Below are 23,324 nucleotides of genomic sequence, written 5' to 3' on the forward strand. Positions count from 1 at the left end.
CTCTCCTTGTTCAAAATATATGTAGTTATTTGGCTGTTGTCTGTTTGCCTTGTTCTTCCTGGTACAGAGTGTTTTGATGGCAGGTTTTCTCTTGGGATCTCCAGTGCAGTGGGAGGGATAGCTCACTCCTTATGCTGACTTTCTTTTCCTTTTACTGTAGTGTAGGTATTGAGGGTAACCTGGTAGCAACACCCAAATGCCAAGTAACAAAGGAAGCAGACTTTCCTGCTTACTGTGTGATATCTAATATCCTACTGTAGCATTAGTGTTTTCATAGGGAGCTGAGAAACGGGAAAAAATCACATGCTGCTTGTATTAATCTGTTTGTTATTTTGTTTAGTCCCTTTTCCTCAATCTAGGGTCTTTTGCAGATACTGGGTGGTGTTTCTGTATGTTTTCTGGCAAGTGTTTGTCTCTGTAAGGTGTGGTAATGGGTATAACCAGGTCATTCTGTTTAGTTTGAGTTGCCTTGGAGTTGGGGTGCATCTAGTTTGATACCCTTTTAATTGCTATGGTATCCTAGGAGTTGTAGTTGGGTTAGGCTCCAACACACTTTGGCAGAGAAGGCTCAAAACCTTGTAAAAGTACAACTTCCACAATTCCATGGCAATGAGCCATGGAAGTTACAGTGATATCAGTCTGCATTAATTCTACAGTATAGATATACCCTGTGTCGGAGAAAAATACATGTGGCCTAGTTGCTGTTCATCAATTGGCCATTGCTCTTCTTCAGAGTCATATCTGGGGTAATAGCATCTTTTTTTCTAAGCCCCTCCAGCGTGCAGTATTCTCCCACATCTACCTGCTGCTTTTCAGACACGGAGATAGACTAAGCACTTGGCACAGATCTAGTGTTTGGTAGGTTTATTCTGAAGCCAAAGCTGTTTGAAACCTGAAAGCTTGAGTTCAAATGCCAGTGATATGGTGTTGGGCACTCTGAGACTTTCAGTGGCTGTTCTTTAAAAGTAAACATGCTAGTTTTATCTTTGAAAAGCCCTATACCAGTGGTTCTCAACCTGTGGGTCCTCAGGTGTTTTGACCAGTTTTCCAGCTGTTAGGATTTCTGGGAGTTGAAGGCCAAAACATCTGGGGACCCACAAGTTGAGAACCACTGCCCTATATGGTCTTAGTCCACTTTTGTGAAGAAATGTCTCGTCTCATAATCTAGAACCATAGAATTGGAAGATACCACAAGAGCCATCCAGTCCTTCACCACTCTGCCATGTAGGAACACATAAACAAAGCCAAATCTCCACTCTAGAACTAATTTCCCCCCTGTTCTTGACAAATGTGTGTAGCTGTTAGCAAAACTACCTCTTTAGTGTTGATACCCTGTCTATGGATGGCTTTTTCTAAAGAGTACTGCTTCCCTCTCACAATGTCATCTTTGGTCTTAAGGAGAAACCTATATTCAGCTAAGTCTTTAAAAAAAGGTTATTGCTACCAGCCTTGTTTTGTTTTCGTGCACTGCTGTTGTGTTACATCTGGTTTCTAATTATTGTTGGTGTTTACATTTTCAATATATACTGCATAGCCACAAAACTCTGGTTACTGGACGGTCTAAAAATGACTGCGAGTCACTCAGTAAAATACAATTTCCTAGCCTTGATAGTTGCCAAGAGTTTCATTGAGATGCAGAAAGGTGATTTCAGGGCAATTGAAAATAGAGGTCTGAAAGGGCTCCTAATAATTGGAAGATAGAATGACATTCTGTGTAATTTTGCCTTCACTCTATCCCCAAATCCAAGGATAATTAAATCTAATATATAATATTCCTCTCATTATTTCTATTTCTTTCCATGCCTCCCATTTTTGAGGTGTTGCAGGCAGGATATTTGTAAAAAAAATATGAAAATCAGTGGAAAGTCTTTAAGGTGTAGTCCACTTTTTTCCCCAATGGCCTTGTTACCAGACTCCTATCTGATACACCCTTATTCTTATCCTGAAGAGGTCACCAGTTCCTGAAACAGGAAACGGCACCTACTGTAGCTAGAGGTACCACTTATTATTTACTTTTGCTGAACCCTGTGAGCAACAATGGAGAGGCATGACATTTCTAGTCATTCTTCTTTACCATTTGTTTATCAAAGTAATAATAGTAATAATTTAAAAGGCTTAGCTTGGGCATTATTTCTCCCTCACTTCCTCATTGTAATGATGTTGCTGACATTAAGAACATTGTCCACGTGAGCTTTGCTAGCCTAGGATATAACCAATGTTAGTAATTATGTACTTAGAGTATTAGAATAACTAGGCTAGCAAGGCTGGAGCTCTTGATAAGGATTTTAAGGTAATTGCGGTTCACAAGTTAGTCCATGAAAGTTTATGCTACAGTAAATGTGTTAATCCTTAAGGTGCCAGGGGAATATTTGTTTTTTCTGCAACAGACTTAAATAGCTTCTTTTTGGGAAATTGGGCATGGCCTGTTATGTAAAACCTAAAAAGATACCCAGTGATTTTTTTTATTTGTGCTCTGTCAGAAGTTTTTGAAACCATTTTTGTTCTTGTTATTATGAATGCCAGGTAGTTCTGTTGCGCTTTTTCCTATTTTTATCAGCCTGTTCTAATTTTCCCATTGGACTTACTTTAAAAAGTATCCATTTGAACTTAAGCGATCCCTCGTAGGCCGAGGATGATGGCTCTCCCATTCTGGTGTATTGGGGATGTGTCTGTAAGTGGCTGAAGAGACCTATTCTTGATCTGCATGTTCTCCCACAGTGAAGACATCAGTTTCCAGGTAGAAGGCAGTCCCGGTCAGGGTCAGCTTGATGTGCCTTCCTCTTGGCCCATTTCTCCCTTAAGCCCTCCATGCGTGCTTCTTCGAACTCTGCAGCACTGCTGGTCACAGCTGACCTCCAGTTAGTGCGCTCAATGGCCAGGGCTTCCCAGTTCTCAGTGTCTATGCCACAGTTTTTGAGGTTGGCTTTAAGCTCATCTTTAAATCTCTTTTCCTGTCCACCAAATTTCTGTTTGAGCAGGTCTACATTTATATGAGAGGTCTATATTTTGCATGTTGGTACCAGTTGCAACAAGGCACTAAATTATATAAAGGCATTAGATCCTGTCTGATCTTGAAAGATAAGGAGGGTCAGCCCCAGTTAGTACTTGGACAGGAGATTGCTGATGAAGGCTATATTTCCAAGGAAGAAATTGGCGAAACCACCTCAGAGTATTCCTTCTCCCCAAAAAATCCTGTGAAATTCATAGAGTCACCATAGGTTGGCAGGCAACTTGAAGATGTGTGCACGCACACACACACACACACACACACACACACATAATAGCCGTCCATTTTATTAATTAAGATGCTAATGGAAAATACTCAAAAGAAGTAAAAAGAAAGGATGAAGTAGTACCTCATGGCTCTGGTTCATGAAAACTAATAGTGCAATACACTGGTTAGTCTTACAGATGCCATTAGCCTGTCCTCTGATTTTTATATTGAAGTAAATTAGAACAACTGCCTCATTATAAACTATTTCAAGGAAAAAATATAGCTAAAAATGTAAGTTGCAACCTTAATTTGAGGGTAAGTCCCCTTGAATGCAGTGGGATACCTCCAAGGTCAATATGTATATAGGGCTGATGCTAGGCTAAATAAACATCTTTATAAATGACTGCAGATGTAAGCCAGTTGATCTTAAACTTAAAGAAACCAATAAAGAACCAGACTTTAAAATTTAAAAAAATATACAAATAGAAGTCGAGCAGTAGTGTTTTTAACACCAGGAAATCCAGGCTTTGTTTGTAATGTTGAAAACAAATCTATAGTTGTCAAAGCAGTAGTGAAATGGGGCCAGCTATTTCAGAAGAGGCTTGACAGGCGCCATTCTGATTGTTTAGGTCTAGGTAAATCAATTCCTGCCTTAATACAGGGATTTGCCACTGAGGTCATTTTGTTATTTAAATCTTAGCATTTTGATGCCTATCCCTTTCAATTGCAGGAAAATCTGTAGTTAATATTGGAATATCAACAAAACTGAATAATCGGCTTACACTAGGAATTTACAGAGCAGATCTTTAAAGTTATGTTGCCTTCCCCAAAATTGCACTGTGCTTTAGGCAATCCATTTTTGAAATGTCAAGGATACTGCAGGGTAATTCAAGGTCTGTATTTCTTTTATGGTGAGATTTGTCAGCACTTTGTCTTTTGTGTGTCTGCTATTGAGACAGAATAAAATCTGGCTCTCGTGAGTCTTGTTTTGAAATGCGTGTTTAAAGCTAATTTTTAGGCATATAAATGCCTAAAGCCTTGATTAGGTCAGGTTTCAGAGAGTGATTATTTCTTGATTTCCCAACATTTCTCTTCCTTGTTGGTTTTTTTGAACAGCGGTTCAGATCAGGGCATAATTTAGTTAAAAGTACAATCATGGTCTCTCTGGCATGTTTTGGGACAAAAGCCAGTGGAATACAAGCTCAAAGGCATGCCATTGTGTCTGCCAGTTGAAAGTGATAGGATGAGCTAGACCGCAGTGCAATTTGCAGTTTGAAACCATTCAAAATACTTGCTTTGAAAATAACTACTTTTGTTGCTGTCAGAGGGAAGAGCGCAGTACTTACATGGTAGTGCAGTATTCTCTTCATTGTGAAGCAGTAAGAGTTTGGCTGACTTCCCTTGTTGTCCCACTCTCTTGGGAACACCCTGTAGCTAGTTTCTCTGCTCTGAATCAACTTGTAGAAGGCGCCACCACCCTGATTCCACAACAGAGGTTAGAGGAATCCCAGGAGTAAAGGGTCTTAATCGTACCTTTTCAACTAGGGGTGTATTTTCACTGTAAAATAAGTGCAGTTTGAAAGCACCTTAACTTCTTTGGCTCAATGCTATGGAATTGTGGGAGTTGTAGTTTTTTTGGGGACACCAGCACTCTTTGACAGAGAAAGCTAAAAACCTTGTAATTCTTCACCATCCAGGATTCCACAGTGCTGAGGCATGGCAGTTAGAGTCAAATTGCAATACTTCTACAGTGTCGATGCACCCTTGTATATGTTCATGTTGTAATCACCTGATTGGGGAATACTTATCACCTACAAAAATGGTTAGGATAGCTTGGCCTGCTGATTTCCCAGGGAGCATTCTGTTTTGGCGATAAGCATTTTTTTAATCTAACGACGCTATTAGGGTACTTTAATTGTAGGTTCTTTCTACTGTGGCAGTAATACAGCTCTTCCGTTTTTATGTGAGCATCGCAACTAAATCCATTCTTCATCTAAAGAAAACATGTTTCTAGATCTTTGATATTTCTTCTGTGGTTGATTAATTTAATTCATAGCTATTCTTAAAGGAAGGATTTGAGAATTTATATATTAGAGCAGGTATTCTGGATTAGGGAGCAGTACTAAGTGTAAGCCCACACTTGATATTGAACAATGACTTCTTGTTGTTGAATAAAAGGTTGATGTGTTATAACTGGAAGATATTAATGTGTACTCACATATGAAATTCATGCTATTATATTCACTGTTGTCATACAAACCCTGTACTGGTGTGGAAAAGAAGCAAAAAACACAAAACATAAAATTAGAGGAGCTATGTTGTCCCCACCCCATCCCCCGCGCCACTCTATTGCTTGGTTCTGATGGTAAGAGCACTGAATAGAAGTGTAAAACCTATAGAAGTGTAAAAACCATGAAATTTATAACTCTTTTTTTAAACCCGAGGAATTCTCTTTTTTCCTCCAGGGTGACTCTATGGTAAATTTCTGCTGAAGGTTGAACATAGAGTTGCCCTGGAAGATCCAGAGATTTTTGTAGAGAACATATTAATCAGATCCATGAATAATCAAATTTCTAGCAGTTAAACCAAATATACAGGGAGAACTGTTCAGCCAAAAGGCAGGTACACATATTCAAGTATTTGACTTACTATATATACTCATGTATAAGTCTAGAAATGTTTGTCAAAAAAATCAGCCCCCCAAACCCAGGTGGACTTATTAATGGGTCAGTGTGAGTACTGTATTTTAACTCTTATCAGAAAAGAAACCATTTGAATAGAGTGACGAAAGGCAAGAGCTGGAAACGTTTAAAAAAAGCATCAAGCCATCCTCTCCACCATGGCAACACTTTTGGCCTTTTTGAATGTGTGGGTGGGGAAAGGGGGCAGTTTAGTTCCCCTTTCAATATATTACAACAAAATGCACATTCATTCTCTATACAGAGCATTTAGTTTGTGTAAAGGTCTGACAGCATTAGTGTAAACTTTTTAAAAGTGTAATTGATTTGCGGGGTGACAGCTTAGGGTTGGAGTTGCAGCTGAATGTGTCACGCATCCCTCCTGAGACTCATTCTTTCTGTGGGACAAGAGACTTTGGATAGAGAGAAAGGCCCTTCTCATTGGAAACAGTGTAGGTTTTTTTTTTCAGGGTCTCACTGTTGCTTGGGGAATAGGGCTAAGAACGGATGGGCACAGAGAGCAAAATGGTGAATGGATATGTAAATGGTGTGTGTGTATGTATTTGTTTGTGAGAGAGAGGGAGGGGAAGGGTGAGTGATTGAGGTTATGTGAATAAAAGAACATTTGATGGCACCGGCTCCATCCTGGTATCCCCCATCCACACTGGCTTTCTTCTAAAATATGTGCCCTGTAGATGTGGGGAATTTCTCCCACCCAGTTGCTATGGTATTAATTTGGGGCAACCCATTCATGCATGCAGACCATCTCCGGATATTGCTGTCAATCAAGTCATCTTCATTCTTGTGTGAAGCAGCTCACTGTACAAGAAACAATTGTCTAGTTATCCGTTGTTGCCTTTAGGAGAGACTGCAGTATAGTAATGGAATGAATGCTTTCCCTGTAGAAAATCCCAGTCCTTAGGGTATGTCTAATTAAAAAGACATAGTTGATAGGTGTTGAGGAAGACCCTTTTCTGTGTGACGCTCTAAAGAACCACTGCTGTTCCAAGGTGATTAGACTGACTGGACAGACCATTTGATTTACTTGTCCTCTTTGTTTTTCAGAATATGATAACCCATTTGCCAACTGATGACTTCTAGACACCAATCACAACAATGGCTCTCAATTTAAATTCTCCTATTATATAAGCTGTGAAAATTGCTACTAGAAATATTCTTAACCTGTATTGTATGTAAATAACAATTTTAATTAATTAGATAGCAACATTTAATAGTATCAACATTTAATAGTATACTCTGTATTATAATGCTTCTTGTTAGGTTCCTACATGCAGCAATATGGTCCTGGTTCATTGTTGGCATGAAATTCTAAGCTAGGCTTCATTATTTCTGAATCAGATGGAACTGAGAAGTTTCTTGAGCCTTTTACTCAATAAGTTTTAAATTTTTTATAAATGCTTCTCATTTTCTGTATGGGATCCTTGTACAGTGTTCCCTCACTTATCGCGGGGGTTAGGTTCCAGGACCACCCGCAATAAGTGAATCTGTGAAGTAGGGACGTTATATATTTATACATTGTTTTAGTAGATATACACTATTTTAAGTCTTGTATCAACCAATTGTGTGTTGATAAATCGCCTCCTTCTCTCGTTGCCACTTGGACTCCTTTTCTCTCCCTTCGACTTCTCCTTCGTCCCTTCCTTAAGATGTAAATTGTAATTTTTTATGATTTATAATATTATGTTAGAGTTTATTGAAAAACTGCAAAAGAGCAAATCTGCAAAAAGCGAACCGCAAAGTAATGAGGAAACACTCATTCCTTTTGGGCCCCTGGTTCCCAACATGGGGCAGTTCGAGAATCAGTTACTGTATTCACAGTGAATCTCTTGCTTTTCTTATGGCCTCATTTACAGTGTATCAATATATATTGTGACATACACACTTTCAGAACTAAAATCAGAATTTATACGGTGGGCAGCTGGTGACAATGGAGAGTGGAAAGCCTGCTAATAGAAAAATGTCTTTTGTTCTGCATATGAATGTAACAAGAAATCCGTGAAAAATTGAATCATAGAATCATAGAATAATAGAGTTGGAAGAGACCTCATGGGCCATCCAGTCCAACCCCTGCCAATAAGCAGGAAATTGCATTCAAAGCACCCCCGACAAAGAACAATTATTATTTTCATATGTAAGCCAATATTTTTATATGAATTATTTTAAAGAAATATTTATCAGCCTCAAGAAAAGTAATGCCAGATGACAGGCTATCCTCACACAGTGAAGTTCACACAGTGAAGTTGGGCACCTAAATTACCCTGAATTTGATGTAGATTACTCCAATCAATTCGTTCTTTTACTTTTCTCTTTCATACATACTATTGTTCTTCAGAAGCTTGTGTAGACTAAGTTAATAGCCTTTTAGACTTCCTCCATGTGAATAGGAGCTCACTTTTTGAATAATTGAATTACATGTCATGGGGGTGGGGAGGGACCAGAATTTTAGAGATGCCTGGGTGGGGCATGGCCAAAAGAAGGTTGGGAATCACTGTTCTAAGCAGAACTTTGTTATGAAGATACTCCAGCTTACAACAACTTGAAACAATATGAAGGTGTGGAGGAGAATAAGAAAGATTCAGGAGGGTGTTGAGCATTCTTGGTTGTATTTCTTCACAAATGGTGTGGGGTGGGGATTCCCTTCAAAATAGATTATGTAATTGACAGTGATGAACAAAATGTTAAAGACGTTACTACTTGGGATTTTTTGACTGTCATGAATTTAATTTGATTTTCTGAGGCAAGGGATACTCAGAGATGGTTTGCCATTGCTTTCCTTTCTACAGAGCTGGAATGTGCTACCCGGATTTTTTTTGTTTTGTTTTTTTTGGAGGTAGGTTGCATGGATTAAGAAGGATCAATATTGCTGTAGCTGTAAGTTGCCTAAAGTCAGAATCTTACTGTGAAGGGGAAAATACATTCCACAGTTATAAGCAGTAACTTTAGGTTTACTGAGTGTATGGCACAAGCATTGGATGAAAATCTGGCCATTAAGAATTCCCTCTAGACCAGTGGTTCTCAACCTGTGGGTCCTCAGGTGTTTTGGCTTACAACTCCCAGAAATCCAAGCCAATTTGCCAGCTGTTATGATTTCTGGGAGTCGAAGGCCAAAACATATGGGGACCCACAGGTTGAGAACCACTGCTCTAGACTATTAGTTGATTATGCAAAAAGTCAACTAAGTATGCTCAATTAACTCCTTTTTATAATATTCATTTTCTTTTCAGTTGATACAAAATTGGCAAAGACATGACATTTCACAATTTGTCCACACAATTTCTTTGTAAACAGTGTATGCTATGCTTGCAGAGGAAAAAATCCTAAATTGCAGCTCCAAAGTTAAAACAGAGGCCTCTTTCCTTATAGCTCTAATTCATATCAGTACAAATCTTGAACAAGTGCCGTATTTTCTTCAGCAGATAATAAAACCTTGTCTGTGAAGCAATTTTTGCTTGAATTCTGGAATAGATTTTGTGTGTTCCAACATCCCTGCAGCTAGCAAGGTCAGACCCATGGCATCAGATTAAATTCAGACAGTAAGGTCACCAAATAAGATTAATTGTAATGTCAGTAGGAGATGAATCATAACTACACTTGTTTGGTCATAAGTTCTCTGTCCCTCTTTCATTATTCCTACCCAACAGAATTCCAACAGTAAGGCATCCAGTAAGAGTAGGCATTTCCAGGGGACTTCAGTTGGCCATTTGCATTGCAATAATGATATATGTTAATAATATATCATAACTCTTTTGCATGGCAATTATAAATAGAATTTGAATAAATTGTTTGTTTTGCACTCTGCTCTTCTGTAGTTACAGATTGAGTATCCGTTATCTAGAAATCTGCCATATTCCAATACCCAAAATAATTCGTAAGGGTAGCTGAGACAGTGACACCATTACTTTCTAATGCATCATTACATACAAACTTTTATTCATAAACAAAATTATTAAATGTGTGATATAAAATTAGCTTCATGGTTTTGTATATAGTGTGTATATCTATCTATCTATCTATCTATCTATCTATCTATATAAATGTAATGACTGTTTTATTATGGAGTAAACAACAAAACCACTGAACCAAATCACACCAAATTTGGCCACAAAATACATACTTATCCAAAATACGTCTTTCAAACAAAAACTTAGAAAAATAAAGTCCAAATTAGAGGACTAGGAAAAGCTGTTTTTCCCCCTTAGAAGGGTAGGCCCCGCCCACTTCATCTCCTAGCAACCCAATCAGCAACAGTGGAGATCACGGCTTTTTCACTCAGGCCTCTTCCACACTGCCTATAAAATACAGATTATCTGATTTGAACTAGATTATATGGCAGCGTAGACGCAAGGCCCTTCCACACACCTATATAACCCAGAATGCCAAGGCAGATAATCCACAGTATCTGCTTTGAACTAGATTATCTTGAGTCCACACTGCCATATAATCCAGTTCACTGTGGATTTTATACAGCTGTGTAGAAGGGGCCTCATATAATCCAGTTCTAAGCAGATAATATAAGATTATAACTATAATATATAATAAGTACTGTGGTATAATACAGAACAATATAATCTCTAAAATCAGGACAGTAAATAAAGAGCAACACTCTCAAAACAGGGAAATTCCAGAAAGGAAACAACCAAGGCCAGCTAACACCTCCCAACAAAGGATTCCCCCAGGCAGGAAGCAGGCAGGCTTTGAAGCTGCAAGGCCATTAAATGTTAATCAGGGTGGCTAATTGCAGCATTCATACTTGCCGCACTAAGACTATTAATTGCTATTCAACCTGGCCAACCAAGAATTCCACAAGGTAGAAAGTGGCCAGGCTTCCAAGCAGCATGGCTACTCCATCCCATTCAACCTGCCCAAGGAAGGATGCCCCTATATAGAAAGCGGCCAGGCTTTGAAGCAGCGAGGCTATTCAGTGCAATTTAAATTGGCCAACAGACCATTCCCCTAGAACGCAAGTACCCAGCCTTCCAAGCAGCAAGCCTATTCCATTGTATTCCAGCTCACCAAACAAAGATTCACATAAGAAGAAAATGGCCAGGCCATTTAGGAAAAATCCTAAACACTTGTCTCAGTTCAGATGAGAGATACCCAATTTATATTTGAGTATGAAAGTATGGGCTCTTTACATATCCTATAGTAATTTAGTAATAAATTTGACCATTTTCCTATTTGTGTTACAGTAGAGTCTCACTTATCCAAGCTAAACGGGCCGGCAAAACTTTGGATAAGCAAATATTTTGGATAATAAGGAGGAATTAAGAAAAGCCTATTAAACATCAAATTAGGTTATGATTTTACAAATTAAGCACCAAAACATCATGTTGTACAACAAATTTGACAGAAAAAGTAGTTCAATACGCAGTGATACTTCACTTCGGCAGAAAAAATGGAATGCAAAGATACAGAATGGGGGACGCCTGGCTTGACAGCAGTGTGTGCGAAAAAGATCTTGGAGTCCTCGTGGACAACAAGTTAAACATGAGTCAACAATGTGATGTGGCAGCTAAAAAAGCCAACGGGATTCTGGCCTGCATAAATAGGGGTATAGCATCTAGATCCAGGGAAGTCATGCTACCCCTCTATTCTGCCTTGGTCAGACCACACCTGGAATACTGTGTCCAATTTTGGGCACCACAGTTGAAGGGAAATGTTGACAAGCTGGAAAGCGTCCAGAGGAGGGCGACTAAAATGATTAAGGGTCTGGAGAACAAGCCCTATGAGGAGCGGTTTAAAGAGCTGGGCATGTTTAGCCTGCAAAAGAGAAGGCTGAGAGGAGACATGATAGCCATGTACAAATATGTGACGGGAAGTCATAGGGAGGAGGGAGCAAGCTTGTTTCCTGCTGCCCTGCAGACTAGGACACGGAACAATGACTTCAAACTACAGGAAAGGAGATTCCACCTGAACATCAGGAAGAACTTCCTCACTGTGAGAGCTGTTCAACAGTGGAACTCTCTCCCCCAGGCTGTGGTGAAGGCTTTTAAGCAGAGGCTGGATGGCCATATGTCGGGGGTGCTTTGAATGCGATTTCCTGCTTCTTAGCGGGGGGTTGGACTGGATGGCCCATGAGGTCTCTTCCAACTCTACTATTCTATGATTCTGTGATTATATGATATGTTGTAATTACTGCATTTACAAATTTAACACCAAAATATCATGATATATTGAAAACATTGACTACAAAAATGCCTTGGATAATCCAGAACCTTGGATAAGTGAGACTCTACTGTGTATAGTATTTTCAAATAAAGCTGAGTGATACAGATACACAGACACACACACAGCTATGCAGCATGGTTCTCTGTTCCCTCTCCCATTCTCCCATGATGTGTTCACAATACTTAATGCTTGTGAATACATGGAGCTATTGTCTGAAGATTAAACGTGGTTGTGGACTGCATTCTCTGATGCTTGCTGATCTGAATAATCTTAATTTTTGCAACAGGGCAAATACATTTTCAGGATACAAATATCATGTAGGTATTTACCCAACCGGGTAGTAGGTGTAATCTTTTGATGACTGTGCTATAAAATATTTTCACTGAATTTGTTCATTTCCTTCCCCCCTCCTTCTTTTTGGACTGTTGGTATGCCCCAAAGAAACAAGGCTAGCCAAGCTGGATAAAATTTTGGTTATGACTTCATTTATAGAGTTGCTGTTCTTGATTCCTCATAAATTGTGTGAACATACCTTGATAACACAGACATAGAATTTTATCTCCCATGGATAACAAGTTTATTATCTCTCTGGCCCAGCTTCATCTCCTCTTATGATCTGACATTCACTTCATCCAATCTGCATGGCGCCTGTGCTGATCCCTATGGATCTTGTGTGTCGTTTTCCCCTCTAGGTTCCTATCCTGGGAGACTGACCTTCGCTGCTGACTGGCCACATCTCACTCATGCCGCTTGGACTAGGCCGACGGAAGAAGGCCCCACCGCTGGTGGAGAATGAGGAAGCTGAGCCCCTCCGCGGTGGTCTCGGTGGGGTGGGGTTAGGCAGCGTTGGTGGCGTGGCAGCACTTCAGCCTGGTCTTCCCCCTCCGCCAGCAAGCCTCCGTCCTCGCCTGGTTTTCCACACCCAGCTGGCCCATGGAAGTCCTACAGGCCGGATCGAGGGCTTTACAAATGTCAAAGAACTGTACAGTAAAATTGCTGAGGCCTTTAAAGTCTCACCAGCTGAGGTAGGCAAAATGTTTGGGTTCATGGTAATGCAATTTTGTTTCTAGACTATTCTGCACATAACGGTCTTTGAGCTTGGAGTGAATTTTCTCCATCTTCAAAGGCAAAGATTAACAAAACATCAGGGGTTGGAGGCATGTGCTTCATAAATCCCCTCTACAGCTAAATGCTGTATAATTCACAACATCAGCATGTTCAGGGTAACATGGACCATTTTGGGATGACTTTTTCAACTCTCCAAATTTGGACTGGATGGGGCTGCACTTTGCCCACTCCTGGCATAGAGAAATGTCTGGGTACCTAAATTAGAAACCAGTGCCCAAAAGCATCCACATCCTTTGCTTTATAGAAACTTCCACGTTATGTACATTTGGATGCCTGTAGCCTCAGTTTCTTACGCTTCCTTTCTTGATCTTTTTAAGGTGATGTTCTGCACCTTAAATACTCACAAAGTGGACATGGACAAGCTGTTGGGTGGCCAGATTGGCCTGGAAGATTTTATCTTTGCCCACACAAAGGGCCAGAGAAAGGAGGTTGAAGTCTTCAAGTCTGAGGAAGCTCTGGGCCTGACCATCACGGACAACGGTGCTGGCTATGCTTTCATCAAGGTATCATTGAGTAGCCCAAACATATGCTGCTTTCACTTTTGTTGTAGTATGCCTGCATATTGATGGGAGTTAAGACTTTGAACCATTGTACTTTTCCAAACATTTGTGTTATTGTTTCCCTCTGTATTGCTTAGACTGTCCCTTCTAATCTGATAGCTTCAGAAGTACTATTTTACAATTCCTACCACTCCACTATATTTTTTTCTGTAAAATACCACCAATCCTCGTTCAGTGAGCCTTCACATGCCTTACTGGACTGAGAATCCCAACCCCAGTCATTCTTCACCCCATTCCCTTTCAATTCTGGCTGAAAAGTAACTCCATTCTAGTGACTTCAAAACACATGTCCACTTGCTGAAGAATTTTCCTACATAAAATATAAAAAGCATGACATTCTGTCTCTTAATGCTGTAAAACAGGAACTCTTGGCCCTCAAATGCTTTAGACTATAAATGCTACTAAATTAAGTGATCTAGAATGCCTAGACTACTCAGGGTTATTTAATTTGAAAAAAAAATGATTAAAAGATTTATAAATGTAAGGATGCTGTAGAACAGGCCTCTTCAACTTGCATCTCTCTAGATATTTGGGATTTTAGCTCCCAAAATTCCTGACCATTGAACAAGCTGGTTAGGACTTCGCAGGTTGAAGAAGCCTGAAGAAGATAATTCTGTCAATTTTTTCCCAACAATACTATGGGTTACCCAGTGAACAAATACAAAGAGGCAAAAGAAAGTTACAGGCATTTAATTTGCTACAACAAAGTGATGTGATTGTCTTGAAATTGAATCATTGGTACACTAACTGACAGCTAGTTGTCATTGTAAATGGGACCTCATGTTCTAAGGCAATGTAACTTTTTCAATTCTGTCTTGTTAACCCTTGTGGGAAACATAATGCTAGATGAGATGGATTGTTGCTGTTATCCAGCAGTGTTGCAGTTCATAAATACTGTGACAAGAGACATGCAGTCTCAGTCAAAAGTGCCATAGTTTTCATAAATATTTGAAGGTTTATTCCTGTTCTTCCTATGTGTTTTTAGAGCTGGAGTAAGCAGCCTCTGATCATGATAAATTCAGACTTCTGTCCAATGTAATCTCCTCTTGCACTGAGAAAAAGAAGAGAGTTGAGAGAGAAACATTTTCGTCGTTTCTTTCAATTGAATAAGTAAAGACTGACAGCGAGAAGCCTTTTTCATTCTTTGCCCTAACTACTTACTACTCATGCGACCCTGTACAAAATATCCTTTAGCACAAAGTTATGCCCCTGAGGAAGCTTGCTTTACTAGAATCTTAATCCTCTTTGGAGTTTTGCTAATTACCCCAGTACAAATACGGCATAATTCAAAAATTGGCTTGAAAATACTGATGTCTGCTCTTTTTTTCACAGTTCTGAGCATATTCAAGAGCATGAGACTGCAACAGTCATTCTGCACACACTTCTTGTTCTTTTTCATTAGAAGTGTTGAAAATAGCTGCAACAGAGTGAGCTAAGAAAATTGGGCACTAAATTTCATCCCAGAGATAGAGACATTACCTGTTTGCTTTCAGGAAATACGTTGGGCCTGAGATTGGGTTTTGTATATTTTCTTTCCTGTCAGCAAATGGAAGCTCCTCAGAGTACACAATCATGGTTTTCCCAGCGAGGTGTAAAAGGACCATATTTCTAGTTACAGGGACTGGGTGACCTTTGTGCTCCCTGTGATTTTAGGGAGCCCAGACTGATATCTTGACAGAGGAGGAAATTTTCACATGGCAATAGACCAAACTCTTGTAGTATCTGTTGTGCTTCTGATAAGCATTGCTGCACTTTGTGCAGAGCTCATCTGCCTTCCATTCCTAGAGGGAATGGCTTTGCTACAGGACGCTTGAAGGGAAAGGCCCAATCTTTGGCCTATTAAAATGGCCCAACATAACCCCTCAGTGTGTATAATACTACTAGTTCTTTACATAAGCAGCTTTAGATCTTTTCACCGTTGCCTAAGCAGACCCCTTAAGTTGATACAACTTTGACACAACCACTGTTATCTGGTTGCTTTGGTTTTGGCAGCTGTGAAAGACTTCTCAGTTGAACACTTGCTCTGGTTCTAGTCTCCTTCCCTTCTTCTTTTTCTCTTTTGGAGGTTATTCCAGAATCACTTGTAATTGCTTTCCATACTGAAGCCTTATTCAGGCAGAAGTCACTTTGAATTAGCAAGTTAAGGGAGAAGTCCCTCTCATTGCACTGAAAAAAGGAGAGTATCCTAAGTTAGAAAGCAACAAGGCTGAAGGGGAGAGGTTCCTGTTCATGTGGAGAGCTTCTATGCAAGCAAAAGTCCTGTCTTTTCTTGTTCACGTAGGACCTCCACATAAACAGGACACCCCCCCCCCCCCCAGCTTTGTTGCTTTTCATATGCAGGAGATAATAATGGAAAAAGGGTAGACTGGGTGCATCCCTCTTCACTTTCTAGTTTACAATTAAGAACATAACATCTGAACATAAATTGCATAGCAAATATATCACTCAACATAAACAATAGTTATTTTTCGTATCCGGGTGTCCCCTGTGCAACATCATTGCTGATGGCTAATTTTCTCACACCAGAAGCGACTTGCAGTTCATGGTCACTGGTACTTCTCTACAAAAATGATATTACACAAGGTACAGGGATACAGTGACATTTTTAGTATACAGGTATAGGCAGGAATTGGGGGTCATGGAAGAGGTAAATTCAGAAGCCTGATATCTTCTGGCTGATAAAAGGATTAGTGCTGCTCTTTGGGCAAGATGTACAAGAAGAGCTATTTTTTTCCCCATGCTGCTACCAGGAGTATCATTTTGATGGCTTGTTTGGGGTGGGGTTATTCTTCCTTGTAAGGTATTTGACAATTCTTTCTGTTGCCACAGGATGCCAGACTGGTTGTGCCACTACTCACCTGCACAGTGAGTCAATTAGAAAAAGAAGGGCAATTATGATTCATGATCCTCCTGAAGTAAATGCAGGTTCGGCACTGAATCAAAACAGGTTGTTGCAATACCTGGCCATGATTTTGTGTTGTGGTGGGGCCTGGTGAAGAAAAAAGTAGAAAGAACGGAGGTGTTTTTATTCTGAATCTCGAACCTTCTTTCTTTCTACTTCTAAGTACATGGTCTCCTTTGCTTGAAAGCCTGACAAAAGAGTAAATCTCCACAGAAAGAAAGGAGAATCTATATATGAGGTAGTAGACTCATCAAGGTCTATATTTAGCCACATATTAGAAAAGTATTCAAGAGCCAGGCGACTCCTTCAATTTACCTGATGTGTCATGAACTTTGGTATGTCTCTTTCAGTCACAAACATGAGCATGCCAACCATCACACAGGGATGGGTTTAGAATGACTGAATGGAAGCACTTCCTCCACTGCCATCACATTTCCTTTTTGATGATACTGCTTTTGAAACTTTCAAGGTAGAAACAGTCTGGGATCAGAAAATTACTGGGCTTGCATTTGTGTAATGACTACTCCTATCTGTTGTTGGCAGAGAATCAAGGAAGGGAGTGTTATTGACCGCATCCAAGTCATCAATGTGGGGGACATGATAGAGTCCATCAATGGGCAGAGTCTAATCGGTTGCCGGCATTATGAGGTCGCCAAAATGCTCAAGGATCTGCCCAAAGGCCGCACTTTTACACTAAAACTCACTGAGCCCCGCAAAGCTTTTGGTAAGTGTATCCTACAGACATCTGGGAACTGTAAGTTTGAACCTTACTTTTGTGTATATATTAGCTCTTGACTCACTTCAAAGTCTATGACAAATAAACAGCTATTTTGAAGGATGGAGAGTTGAAAATCAGCTGTGTCTGAAAGTAATCATAATTTTTCCCCATCTGGCAGTGCTCTGTCTCTGTTTTTCAAACTCACCCCCTTTAAACACAGTGATTCTGAGACATATTTGCATCACAAGTTAATCTTTTGGTTAACCATTTCCTCAGTCCCTCAGCGGTTGTCCATTTAGCAATAAAAAGGTGAATTCTGCTTAAAGGTAATGTGTGATGTTTTAAATCCCCAAACAAAATGGGTTTTTAGGCAAATGATACTTATTTTTTTAAGTGACAGGTATATCATTGCACATAGAAATCAAAGAAGTTTGGATTCTAGTTATTGAACTCTAAAACAAAGAGATCTCTGCTAACAGCGTTTTAGCCTATTTTCTAAGCACAGTTCTGTAGGTTTTCCATTTTGGCAATAATGATTTGATTTTAGTGTTGCACTAATGATTACATTTGAGATGCTGATTTTCATTTCGCCAAGGAAATTGTCAGTTGGTAAATGACTTTATTAGTGAAACCTGGAAAAAACATTCAGAGTGACTTCTGCTGAAACTATGAATTTAGTCTCCTAATAACATATGTAGTTAGAAGAAAGGGTTTGTCTGGATTCATTTTTGAGACCATAGTGTGAGTGTGTGTGTGTGTGGGGGGGGGGGGGGGTAGCATGTAAAAATTCAGCTTTAAAGATTGCAAATCACAGAACTATTTAGGGGTGTAGTCTGGTGATAGTTAAGCATTTTAATGTTAATGGCATTTGTCTCCAAATAATTTTTCTTCTGGAAATTACTCATTTTTGTAGTAAACAGAATCCTGTTTTTCACCTCTTTCTGGGATTAATTTTTAGCTAATATTGCATATTGAATTTTGGAGGCATTTCATAGGCAGGTAATTGATTCTATGCAAGAAGAGCCATTTAATACTTTGGCAAGCACCTAGTTCAGTAGGAGAGAATTAACAAAGGGTGTGTACTTGAATTCTCTACTGGTTTCCTGGTGTGTTGCGAATTGAATTTTGGCAGAGTAAAATAGGGTTGTCATTTTGTTAACAGCTTGCCATTTAAAATATATGGCCTGTGGACTGCATGTGGCACACAGACACTACAATCTTTCTGGGACCTTGAGCTCCTTATGGACTCACTCTTCTGCCTCCCAATTTTGGGAAGCACATGAATTATAATTGCTGCTCTTAGGAATCTCCAGGCAAATGGTTTTACATTACAATAAGGCAGAGGTTTAGTGTGAGGAGGGTTTTTTTGGATGCTCCTGCTATTTATTCAGGGAATTTCTATCCTGCCTTTCTCTGCTTGTGGACACAAGGCGGCTTACAGTATAAAAACATACAAATATAACAAAGTATAACTATCCAAAGCAGGTGAATTTATAGTCATAATGAGAATACAGCTCACAACCAATTTCATTGGCCTTTAGATACGTCTAGTTTGTTCACTCCATTATACTATTGCTAAAATGTGTGTGTGTATGTCTAGGAAACAGCAGATCTTAAGGTGTGTGTGGAGATTATCCACTGGATAATAATTTCTGTCAAGGGATTCCTTGGAAGAGAATCTCATGGGAGATTTATGCAAGGGGTTGAGAGGGCAAGAGGAGTAACTCTCTTATCCATTTTACCCAGTTGACTACTTAGCAAACGCCTGCAACTGCTAGACACAGAGCTTTTGAAGAGAACTGTTTGCCTGGCCCTACCTTTGGGGAATTAGAATGCATTTCCATGCAGAGGCAAGATAAGAACCCAGAGTGTGATCTTTTTCTCTGTGAATTCATTCACAGAAATGTGTGGGACTATAGGTGAATCTGGCCATATGTTATCATTCCATGAAAGTATGGAAAGAGCACAAGATGTAGTCTCCAGTTCAGAGATCTGTTCATTTTTTAAAAGCAAGTATTTAGCTTTCTAGCAATGTAGCCCTTTTAACCCCGTTCATGTGAGCAGTGCCTGCTAAAGTCTGAAATTAGGTGTGGAGCAGCACAAGGGCAAAAGCATTGGTGCTCTTCTCTTTTCCCACCAATCCATGACTATCAGGCAGGCAGAATAAATAATACAAAATACTTGACATTTCTGCCTGGTTAAATAATAGAACCATTCTTGGTGCAAAATCTGAATTTTATAGATGCAGTTTGATACATGCTGGGAAAGACTAAATTTAGACAGCCCTAAAAATTAGACTGTGTTACTGTAAACGGGCCAGCAGGTGGTGCTGCTGTGCTACCATATTGGCCATTTGCAGACAGAGGACAGCATGGCATTTTTCAAAAGGCTGTCAGATTCACTGTGTTCTCAGAGCCAAGGGGCAGTCTGAAATGCATGTAATTGCATATTGTTTTCATGGTTATGGTGAAAGTTCAGGCTATTTATTTATGTATTCATGTGTTGCCTTTTTCTCTGAGTGAAACCCAGGGTGTCTTTCAAAAGCAATATATTGAAGATATTTGTCACAAAATCTACAAACAATTAAAACAGGCATGGGCAATCTTTGGCCCTCCAGGTGTTTTGGACTTCAACTCTGGGAGTTGAAGTCCAAAACACTTGGAGGGCCAAAGTTTGTCCATGCCTGAATTAAAATCATATCATAAACTAATGTTGGGAGACAAATTGCACTAAGTCATTACCATTTTTTTTGGTAAAGTTCTTCCTAAAATGAAAGAGTCTCAGCTTCATATTGCTTTCTTTGCTTCATCTCTTTTTGTCATTTTTGTTTCCAAACACTAACAAATAGCCATTCTTTTTAAATAGACACATACAAGTTTCAGGATTCATACAGTACCACTTGTGTACCATACGATCATACATAACCATTGAATTTAAGATGGCAAAGAGACTTTTCTTATGTACTGTGAAGAGTGTCTGTTTTTCTTTCTACTAGCACATTTATAACATTCATAATGTGCAAATAACAGCCTGGATGTTGTGGGGAAACACTGCTTGAGTCAGCCAGCTTGTAGTTCAGCTCTAATCCCATTCTGTTTGATGTATACATGGTGCATCAACTTCTCTTACCAGCAAAAGTCAGAATAAATACCAAATAGGCAAATAGCCACCATCCTGCACCCTGGAGACTGAACTCAGTTGTGAGCAAAGAAAAGACTTGCAAACTTACCTCTATCAAAATAGCCAGAGTTGGCCTTGTAGCAGGACCATGAAGCAGCTGCTTTAGGCAACATCCAAAAAGGGTAAGATGAATGCTGGAACTAGGGCCTCGATAGTGCATCCAGATTTCTTTAATATGTTGTCTTTGGCTTTAGCAACAGGGAGGTCACCATTTGGTCTCAGTTTCAAGCAATAAAGTGTCTTAAGGTGGCAGTGTTTTTCAAAACAACCTTTGTAGATATTTTGTAAGGTTTTCCATCAGTGCAAACTTTCAAGCATATGTTCACTAAATTTGCTCAGCATGTTACCACATCTGGTGAGCATGGCAAAACACACACACATGCCAAGACTTTCTCAGTAATGAGTGTGTATGTGTGTTTGTGCATTGCTGCTAGGAGGTGCACAGAAGAATTCTTCAGTAACAGTGTAAGCTTTCTCACTTGCCTCTGCCACACCCAGTAAGGCTAAGCAAAAAGGATGCATCCTTGTTTCTTTAGTCAAAAGCTTTGTTAGGTGTCCAAGGGAAAAATTATGTACTTGGATAGTACAAGAAGGACATATTGGGAATGATAGGGAGGGAGGAAGGAAGGACATGAACGTAGTGACAAAGTATTCCAGAGAAAGTCTTTGAGGAAGTGAGGTACGTGAGCAAAACTTGGAGTTGGTTTGCCACAGCCCTTAAGAGGTGATGTGTTCAGGAAGCTCTGTGTTCAGAACCATTAGAAAGTTTTGCCTGCTTCAGTATCTCCAGTACTCAAGTGCTAGAGACTCAGTTCTAGGCAAGACATAATTCCTTATTTTGAACCATCTTGTGCTGTCATTGTATTTCTCTATTCCCGGTATATTAGGCTAGTCATCATCCAGGATGTCTTTGTATCCTGATGCAAAGCCCATTCCAGTGGCTGTAATGTTTCATTTAGCAAAGAGAGGTTTACTGCATAAGTGTGTCTTTATGTAGCTTCAAATCCTAAAATTCAATGTTCTATTATTCATAATACTTCCTCTCACTACCAGGAATAAACCTTGAGAGTTCCAGATTCTAAATGTATCGCATTCCCTCCTGTTTGCACGTCGGCTTATCCATCATGTCAACCTGGCTCTGCCACTGCAAATTCCTTCCTCCTTGGGTGACTCACTGGACAGTTCTGGGAAGGATGATGATTTTCCACTTTCCATGATATTTCCTTCTTTGCTGTGGCTGTTGTGTGAGTGCCTATGCCCCCTTTCATCTTCAGGGGCAGATTAATACTTGTTAGTGTTTTGGGGTGGCGGTATGATTTTCTTCCTCTCCATGAAATACTTCAGTGTGCAATTTGCTGTCCTTGGCTATGTTCAGCATCCTGGAAAGAGAGGCGCATGCACACACACGGACAGAATTTCAATAGAACTACTTTTCTTAGTCGACTTTTTGAGTCTGCCTGTTATCCTAGAATTAGGGTGCACCTTAAATAGTTACATTCCATCAGGTTCAAATTTGTGTTCACTTTTTTTTACCTGGTCACTGCATTATTTTGCAAGCACCCCCTTAGGTGATCAGCCCAGCTATGTATAACCTGCACAGATATCTCTTAGGTCAGATTATGATGATGATGATGATGATAATTTTATTTTTTACCCGCCTTTCCTCATGACTCAAGGCAGGTCACAGTTAAGCGTAGGAATCTATTGATTTGTTTTTCTTATGGTCCCAAATTGTAGTGCAGCTGTTTCCATTATAAAAACAGACAGATCAAGAGCACAGATATTAATGAACCTACTGATAATTGTTCTTTGCCTTTGTATATCTGGATCTAAATTAGTAAGATGCATACATTGTTGAGGTAGGGATCTTACCTGAAAACTTAAGAATTCTTGATTCTTCATAAACAGAAATTCATGCCCATATGGATATTTTGCTGATAATAATCAAATTTTTGTCCTGTTTTTGCATGAACATAATGATAAGTTCAATAGAATATCATATCTGAAAGGCTCATCCCCCCTCATTTCAAATTGATTCATTTTGAATTTGATAATACTGTAAACAAATGAAGAGCTGGCTACTGACCAGAATTATGATTAAAAACAAGATAATGGTAAGACTGGGATTCAGGCCAACCTCAAACTAGCAAAGTCCATATTCTTGGTGCAGTCTCAGTCATTTGGGAGGATTTGTAGATGCTTCATGTAACCAGCAGGACCATCGATATGTCTGTGTGCTTACAGGTTATGGCTGTGTTACCTAGAGGCAAAATGGTTTGTGTCTTGCTGTTTCCTTGTAGGTTATAATGAGGCACATACTGTTCTGCTGTGGCAATCCTACTGTAGAGTTCCCCTTTCTTAGAAACCCAGAAATAAGTTTTCCACATGATACAAGACTACTTGGTGTCTTGTCTTGTAACTGCCACGTTCCATCCTTCAACACTAGCATTCCTCTGCTTTTGTTTAGATAGTATCTTGGGCAGGAGCAGAGGAAGAACATTATGAAACATCTGCAGTAGGGAATGCAGTACTTCTAACAGAGCACTGTCTTTGAGTCCCCTATGACTGACCTGGTAAGTGGCCACATCATTGTGCAGATGAAGGGAGAATGTTAAGCCCTCGCCTGGATTAATTTTCTAATTTTATCAGTTTGCCTTGGTGTTCATTCACCAACACTCCTTTTTCTGTTCCTCTTGGTGGGCTCTTTATTTTTATGATCAATGTATCCATTGTGAACTAATGTCCCAGAAACCTC

General features: G+C 39.6%; 1 protein-coding gene and 1 long non-coding RNA gene across 2 annotated transcripts in view; one reads left to right on the forward strand and one right to left on the reverse strand.

Annotated features, from left to right (window-relative positions):
- gipc1 (GIPC PDZ domain containing family member 1) overlaps positions 1-23,324 on the forward strand; it is a 36,722-nt gene that overhangs the window by 1,966 nt on the left and 11,432 nt on the right. The window contains exons 2-4 of the mRNA XM_003217058.4: positions 12,774-13,106; positions 13,527-13,712; positions 17,215-17,395. Coding sequence (XP_003217106.2) covers positions 12,825-13,106; positions 13,527-13,712; positions 17,215-17,395 — 649 coding nt within the window. The 5' untranslated portion in view covers positions 12,774-12,824. The remainder of the gene's footprint in view (positions 1-12,773; positions 13,107-13,526; positions 13,713-17,214; positions 17,396-23,324) is intronic.
- Positions 14,229-23,324, reverse strand: part of LOC103277798 (uncharacterized) — a 34,253-nt gene continuing 25,157 nt past the window's right edge. Inside the window, exons 2-3 of the long non-coding RNA XR_010002951.1 lie at positions 16,628-16,758; positions 14,229-14,820 (exon numbers count right to left, since the gene is read on the reverse strand). This is a non-coding gene — a long non-coding RNA (uncharacterized LOC103277798). The remainder of the gene's footprint in view (positions 14,821-16,627; positions 16,759-23,324) is intronic.

This window comes from Anolis carolinensis, chromosome 2, assembly GCF_035594765.1.
Source record: "Anolis carolinensis isolate JA03-04 chromosome 2, rAnoCar3.1.pri, whole genome shotgun sequence".
Classification (NCBI taxonomy): domain Eukaryota; kingdom Metazoa; phylum Chordata; class Lepidosauria; order Squamata; family Dactyloidae; genus Anolis; species Anolis carolinensis.